Source organism: Nanorana parkeri, unplaced genomic scaffold (assembly GCF_000935625.1).
Source record: "Nanorana parkeri isolate BGI_ZX_2015 unplaced genomic scaffold, ASM93562v1 scaffold478, whole genome shotgun sequence".
In the NCBI taxonomy this organism is placed as follows: Eukaryota; Metazoa; Chordata; class Amphibia; order Anura; family Dicroglossidae; genus Nanorana; species Nanorana parkeri.
In genome coordinates this window covers 375,696-383,874 of record NW_017306746.1, presented here as the reverse complement: position 1 = coordinate 383,874, position 8,179 = coordinate 375,696, and the positions used below count along the sequence as shown (strand labels likewise).

At 47.2% G+C, this 8,179-nt stretch overlaps 1 protein-coding gene across 5 annotated transcripts in view; it reads right to left on the bottom strand.

Moving 5' to 3' along the window:
* CDK2 (cyclin dependent kinase 2) overlaps window positions 1–5,067 on the bottom strand; it is a 13,841-nt gene extending 8,774 nt beyond the window's left edge. For 4 of the 5 annotated variants that reach the window (XM_018560778.1, XM_018560777.1, XM_018560779.1 and 1 more), the window contains exons 1-3: window positions 4,808–5,067; window positions 1,066–1,143; window positions 420–540 (exon numbers count right to left, since the gene is read on the bottom strand). In XM_018560778.1, the coding sequence (XP_018416280.1) occupies window positions 420–540; window positions 1,066–1,143; window positions 4,808–4,923 (315 nt within the window). In that variant the 5' untranslated portion in view covers window positions 4,924–5,067. The remainder of the gene's footprint in view (window positions 1–419; window positions 541–1,065; window positions 1,144–4,807) is intronic. The other variant, XM_018560782.1, reaches the window with a different exon arrangement.
* Window positions 5,068–8,179: the final 3,112 nt, after the last annotated feature.

The window sequence follows — 8,179 nt, the reverse complement described above, 5'->3', positions numbered from 1 at the left end:
TATATATAAAATTTGGGTTTCAGCTTGACAAATTCTGCTGTGGGAGATGCACTGCGCTGCCATTCATTTGAATGGCACCCCAAACATGCTTCCCACCCGCAGTGCGATCGCCTGCATTGGAACACACGGTACCGCAATGCCCGGTGTTCCAATGCGATTACAAAAAATTGTGCATACAGTTTTATTCTGAAATAAACTAATGAAATAAAATACATTCTGTGTGTAACATCCCATTCACGTGTTGTTGTTTTTTTTAAAGATGGCAATTTTGTTTTATCCAATTAATTGAAAAGAAATAATCGTTAGTTGCAGCCCTATTTTATTTTGAACGAAAACTATTTTGATTAGGAAATTGTTGTGAGATGAAAGAGCAGGTAAGAACATGTCATGAGATAAATCACACCTTTAGTAAAACTCACCTTAACGAGAGCCAGTGCGATTCCTGAGATAGTGGAGCCGTCCATAAACTTCTTCAGATCCTGATTGAGGAACTCGAATACAAGGTATAGTTTATTTTCTGTGTGAATGACATCCAGCAGTCTAAAAATCATAACAATAACAAAGTCAAGCAAATGAGAAATCTGGTGTCATCCTGCTTAGAGGTTCAGAGAAACAAGGTTTACCTCAAACATGCCCAACACATATATCAGGTTGAAGGGCAAGACAAAAACAGAGGAAAATACATAAAGGACTAGCTGACATAAAAACAAAGAAAGGGAATTGTACTGCAATGATTTGTGTAATAGCAAACAGCCATTATTGAATTCCCCAAAAAAATGTACCCCTAGAATTTAATACACATTAATTTTCCCATGATGGTACTTTACTGGATCAGTAGCAGATGATTATTTCCTTACCTCAATTCTAGCACAAGTGAGATATTTTAGACTGTGCCAGATACACAGTGCTGCAGTATAAGATTTTTCCATCTCTCCTTAGAAGCACTGGTGACGTTAGGAGGGACATTTGTAGCCAAACGTTAGAATAAAGTCCAGCTTTTTTTTTTTCTTCTAATAAATGGAAGACAGAGTTGGGAATGTTTCTACAATTCAACGATTTACCTACTTGACTATGTTAGGATGATTAAGTTCTTTTAGGAGAGAAATTTCTCGGATTGCTGTGCTTGGGACTCCTTCCGTCTCCCTAGAGAAGCAAAACAAAAAGGTGTTATAAAACTTCAAGAAGTTCAGTATAATGTCAGTTTATAAATAGCCTGCAATGAAGTTTTAAACTCTTTCAGATTAATGCCGTAACAAAGACTAGAGGACGCCACCTAAAACTGGTAGAAAAAAAATTCAAACACAAGGGGCGAATGGGGTTCTTCTCAGTTCGAGCGGTTCGGGTCTGGAACTCGTTGCCACAAGCAGTGATTTCCGCAAATAGTGTGGAATCATTCAAGAAGCTTTTGGACGATTTCCTGAGAGACCGTAATATACAGGGGTACAGGTACTAAGAATGAGATGCCTCAAGGACCTATACACACACACACACACACACACACACACACACACACAAGGTTGGACTTGATGGACATGTTTTTATTCAACCTCAAATACTATCTAACTATATGTAATAAGTTTGTGCAATCATTTAGGACCTTCTAGTTTCTAATAAGTCATTATGTAAATTAGCAGGTCTCCACAACCTAACAGGCTGAGCACCTGTACCACCCATACACGGGTAAGGATGAGTGACAGCAGCTCAGCACAGCACAACAGAGAAGAGAACCCCGTCTTTGTTAAATGTAGGATCACAGAACCGCTTCCACACAAACCACATCTACCAATTTCTGGTGCAGGTCCATTAGAGGGTTCTGGCTTCTGTATTTCAGAAAGCACCAGGAGTCTGGAGCAACTGGGGCCGCTTTGTGAATAAAGTGAAGTGGTATTCAGATCTATCATTCAACCACATTAAAGCAAAAATCCTGTATTTATTTTGATACATAGTTTCCCCATGCACATGATTGGGTATGCCAGGTGAACACAGCTTCCCCTTATTTACTAAACTATGTGACCATACACTTTCCAAAGTGAACAGTTGCTACTCCTTTAGTCAATCAACTCCATTGTCATTTACAGTGCTTTTTTTCAACCATCAGGAGCACCAGAAAGCAGCTGAGGAGACTCAAAAGTTGAAACGTATCCCTATGTAGCTGACAAGGCCCCATAATACAACTAGTGCTTAGTGGAGTTTTGCTTTAAGCCAGGGCTCGACAAATCCCAGACGCCAGGCCGCCAATGCGACTAGAAATTGTGTTCTGGTGCCTGGGCTTTTGTCAGCCCATTCACTGCACCTCCATTTCTTCTCCCACCGCCACCTGCTGCAGACTCTGACTTCAGCGGTCTCTCCTCACAGGCTGTAGCAGTCTGTCAGAGGGGACACAGACCGCTGTAGCGGATTACAGCCCGTGAGTCTTCATTCCCCCCTGAAATGCCCCCCTCACTGCGCCCCTGCTGCCGGCCACAGTAGGTCTCCAATCCAGAGGCTGGCAGCAATAGCCAGCCTGCTATTTGCTATTTTAGATTGCACATCCATCTCCTTTAGGTCCCTCTTCTGCTGATTGGCAGTGGGTGGGTGTAATAGCCAATAGCAGGCTGGCTTTTGCTCCCAGCCACTGCCTGCTGTGTTTACATTCAGTTGCCTCAGCAAGCAGTTGTCATTCCCCATCTAAAGCTATTGAAGTGGAAAGGTGACACTAGGAGTCTAATAGACCCCTAATGTCACCTTAAAGAGAACCTGTCATCTTCAATGAGTAAAAAAGTTTTAAAAAGTAAAGTTAAATAAAATAAAAAATGTAAAGTCCCTAGCAAAAAAGACCTGGCTCCTGGATTTAAAGAAAAATGTGTCAAGCCCTGCTTTAAGCACACCGCTGGCATCTGCCTGTGACACTTTCAGGTGTGGTAAATGCTTAAGATTCAAGCCACAGCCCCAATTCTACAAATACAGCAAAGATCAGTTGTTAGGACATTCACACAACTGTGCTGCATAATGCCGTGCGTTAACATACATAGCATTAGGTAGCTTATTTATTTGAATGGGCTACCCAACTCCTAAAAAAAAAGCAGATGTAGCATTTTTGGTACCGTACTACCGTATATGCATCTTTACATCTTAAAGTTTACTTACCTTATCCCTCGCCCTGGCAGCTGATGCTTTCTTCCAACGCTCCAGGTTGTGGACGGGCCCTTGGCGTCCTCACAATGCAGGACTGCTGGTCCTGCATTGTACATGATGACGTCAGGGTGCGACCAATGGATGGAACGTCGAAGAGAAGCAACTTCGGGGAACCAGTTGCACAGAAAGGGGGAACCTGCGGAAGCGAGGGATACGGTAAAGTAAAGCTTCTTTCTGATGTTCCCCTAGAAAAAAAAAAAGCATTTAACCCTTGCAATGCAAGGGTAGCTTTTAAATTTTCCGTCTGAAGCTGGAGAGTGACACAAGAATGCGGAGGTGATATAATATACATCACTTCCTGCATTCTGACACCAGAGAGGGGACCGGATGGAGTTGTGTACTGATCTCCCTCTGATCCCGTCAGAGCCCCCATGCTGGTCCTGGGCTCGCACCGGGCAAAGCAGAGCCCTGGACCAGCAGGACGGGGGGCCACATGGAACGGCACCTTATACAAGCGATCCGTCGACTCTACATCTGGCGGATCGCTTGAATGTAAACAGACAGCGCTGCCTGTTTTAAAATTTGGGTAGGTTCCCGCACGAGGGGGAGTGGCTGACGGGACGTTTAAATACGTCCGCTCAGATCCACGAAGCTCCCTACCAGCCGTTTTTTTTTTTTACAACGGCCGGCCAGGAGACGGTTAATATGTGCATTCAAGCCTGGAAAGCATTGCAATTGTGATCACAGCTACAAAGCTCAGGCTTCTGCACATTGTCTCCCAGGCAGAGCTCGTACTGGAGGTACACAGTTTCAGTTAGGAGAGATGGGGGAAAGGAGCCGTCCATACTCCCCACATCTCTTGCAGGGTTACATTTTCATATGCCCAGAGTTAGTTTCTTGAAGGCATATTCCACCTTCTGCAAAAAAATGCACCCACACTGATGAAAGAAAAATGCACAATGTTTTGGGAGTTTGCAAATAATTGCAACCACAGTCAGTGGATGGCTGCGCAATGCTTTGACTCCTGCAGACACTTCCTCCAGCTCCAAACTTTATTACTAAAGCTGGCCATACACCTATAGATTATCTGCGGATTTTCCATGGTCAGATAAAAAAGTGAAACGCATTCCTCCATCTACGCTAAAGTGTGCGGATGGAGGAACCTCCCACTGGGCTAAGCTTCGGTATCTTCCTAGTTGGCCCCGCTGGCTCTCAAAGCACCTGAACAATCCCTATTGATTTCAATGGGGTTATATACAGGCAGCAAAAAGGCTCCTGCACTATTTTGTGAGGCGCATTTGCACATGCGGAAACAGGCGTGACTTCCCAGCCGCGTTTGGGGTGCCATTAGAAATGAATGTTTGTGCATGTTGCGGCGATCACGCACGTAAACGCTCTGGGAACGCTCAGGTGTGAACCAGGCCTGATGCCCAGTCCTGGTAAGGGATATAAAATAACTGTGGAGGGTACAGATTGTGAACATTTCTCATCTATAATCAGAGACTTTCCCTGCTGCAGACACCAAGTCCTCGGAAGTACGGATCAGCTGGTACCCCGGTGCACAGTATGTTATAGAAGGAAGGACCCCAGGCCACGCTGGGACTTGTGACTCCCCCACCGGCCATATTGGATATCCTCAGGTCACCCCGCATGATAACAACCCCGACCAGCTCTTAGCTCCCCCGGTACTCACGTGTCCAGGCGGATCTTTTTCAGCGCCACCACCTCTCCGGTCTCCCTGTTCCGAGCTTTGTACACCACCCCATACGTGCCCTCCCCGATCTTCTCCACCTTCTGGAAGTTTTCCATAACGGGCGAGACAGAGGTCCGGCACTACAGGTACCGGGTGTGCTATCCCCTGGAGGCGCCAGACCGGGCTCTGAACGAGGAGGCTTCCGGATTCCCCACAATACAGGACCCCGAAAACTTCCCGCCACCGGCGCTCAGCCACGCCTTCCCAACTCACGATTGGTCTAGAGGCGCAAAAAACAAGCGGCGCCGAGTGACGTCATCCAGAGGCTACTCAGGAGGGGGACCAAAGTTCCTGGAAAGTACTGGGCAGCCGTTGGGATGTAGCGGTCCAGTGCTGTGTGTGTAATACACGGGGAGACCTACCGTCACCGCTACACAGCTGTGCTGGGGGACACCCTGATACCGCTCATACACGGCTGTGCAGGGGGACACCCCGAGACCTCTCATACACGTCTGTACAGGGGGACACCCAGATACCTCTAATATACGGCTGTACAAGACGACACCCCAAGACCCCTCATACACGGCTGTACAGGGGGATACTCCGAGACCTCTAATATACGGCTGTACAGGGGGATACTCCGAGACCTCTCATACAGGGCTGTACAGGGGGACACCCAGATACCTCTAATATACGGCTGTACAGGAGGACACCCCGAGACCTCTCATACACGGCTGTACAGGGGGATACCCCGAGATCTCTCATACAGGGCTGTACAGGGGGACACCCCGAGACTTCTTATACACGGCTGTACAGGGGGACACCCTGATACCGCTCATACACGGCTGTTCAGGGGATACCCTGAGGCCCCATTCACACTAAGTGACATAACTTTTGCAGTGGAACCGCGCGGCTGGGATAGTGCGACGGTAGCACGACCTTCACCGTCGGGCTCCATTAACAAAATAGAAAAATCAGCCGAAAAAAGGGTCCTGCAAGAGTGACGGGCGACATGGAGCTAAGACAGCTCCATTGAATAGCATTGGCCAGCGACTTTGCGCGATAAATCGCTTAGTGGGAATGGGGCCTCAGACCTCTCATACACGGCTGTGCAGGGGGACACCCCAGATCTCTCATACGCAGCTGTACAGGGGGACACCCCGAGACCTCTCATGCACAGCTGTACAGGGGGACACCCCGAGACCTCTCGTACACGGCTGTACAGGGGGACACCCTGAGACCTCTCATACATAGCTGTACGGGGGATACCCCGAGACCTCTCATACACGGCTGTACAGGGGAACACCCCGGGACCTCTCATACACGGCTGTACAGGGGGATACCCCGAGACCTCTCATACACGGCTCTACAGGGGGACACCCCGGGACCTCTCATACATAGCTGTACAGGGGGACACTATGAGACCCCTTAGGGCCTGTTCACATGATTTTCAGTTGCGGATCTGCAGACACGGTGCTACTCATGCAGTGCGTTTTTGATGCGTTTTCTGTCCGGATGCTGACAGTTCTACCTGCAGCATATTAACCCCCACCTATGACAAACTTTATTTGGATTACATGACCATCATACAGTGGATGACATGACCAGCATACAGTTAGTTAACATACAAGATATGTGAAATCACTCACCACATTCTTCTGGGCACTACTGTACACTGAGTATTCATCATACAGCTCTGATGCTATATCCATCCACTTTTTATTTTTTTGATGCACATTTTTAAACTGTGTGTGGCGGGGGTCGTAGAGCATTGGCTCATGCTCCATCAATCCGACGAATCGCTCAATGTCCAGGACCATGTTAGTCATGACTGCTGCTTTTCCCTCTGATGCTCCACCACAACCAGGAAGTCCAACGAGGATGACATCATAAAAAGTGGAGCAAGAATTCCTTTTTTTTCTTGCTTAGCTGCATTGCGTTCCGTTTGCGCTGCGTTTTTGACGCGTTTGTGCGTTTCCTGACCGGACAAAATGTGACATGCAGTATTTTTTCAGTCAGGAACGGAACGGACTGCGTACGTGACAACTGTAGCCCATAAAACACATAGGGATACATTGGGATGCATATTTAGTGCAGGAGCGTACGGATCAGGTCAGCACAGAAAACGGATGTCGTGTGAACAGGCCCTTATACACGGCTGTACAGGGACACTATAAGACCTCTCATACATAGCTGTACTATGAGACCCCTTATACACGGCTGTACAGGGACACCCTAAGAACTCTCATACATAGCTGTACTATGAGACCCCTTATACACGGCTGTACAGGGGGACACCCTGATACCCCTCATATATGGCTGTGCTGTTGTGTGTGTGCTCTGTACAGAGATATACTGAAAGCTCTCATACATGGCTGTGCTGTCCTGTGTGTACTCTGTAAACAGCCTTCCTTGGCCACTTAAGGCCGCGTTCACATGTAGCGACGTATCGCGCGATTTCCGCCGCAATATCGCGCATTTTTGCCGCGCGATATCGCGAGAAGTCGCCGGCCAATGCTATTCAATGGAGCTGTCTTAACTCCATGTCGCGGTCGCTAGTCGCTTCCACCGGACCCTTTTTTCGGCGGATTTTCGCTCTGCTCACTACACACAGAATTAGGCCTTGTCCACTGGCAAACAGACGACGTCAGAACTTTAAAAGACAGAGCTGTGCTCTTGAGTGGTTGTGATATAAAACGAAATCCCTGCAAGACCGCGCCCTATATAACTGCAACCGCTGCAACCCTGGTAGTTCTCATGAAAATGCCAAGTATCGGCATTGCTACTCGAAAAGTATCTGTGCATCCCTATATTGGGCTGCATTCATATAATGCAGGTTAATGCATGTAAACCTTGCCTGGTGATTGGAACTTTAAAATGGTCATTTTTGCCAAAATAATGTCTCCAGTACCAACATCGCAAATGTTTTTCCAAAGAAAATAAAGACTTTTTTCCCCCAATCATCTCCCATCCCTTTTGGCCTTTATTGAGTTTAAAGTACCGTCACCAAGTGAACAAAGACAGAGAAAGAAAACTACGTCAAAAAAGCAAAATACAAAAGGAGAGTCCAGAGGATTGGAACTTGGTAGCTGTCCTGGGAGATTCCTAGAAATACCTTTTCCCAATTATCTTCCAGGACAGCTTACATGAGAAGAAAAGCCTGTAGAACTTTCCTGCAGAAGGTCAGATCTTGCCGAGAGGACACCTCCACCCTGTAATGCTTCATGGTACAGTTCTGACTTAAAGGAGAACTATGAGATGAGTGATTTCCACTCACCTCATAGTTCTAGCCGACCTGTGACAATGAGACTGTCACAGGTCGGCTCAGTAGATTGGGAGGTGAGCGAACACATACCGGGTTCGCTCACCGCT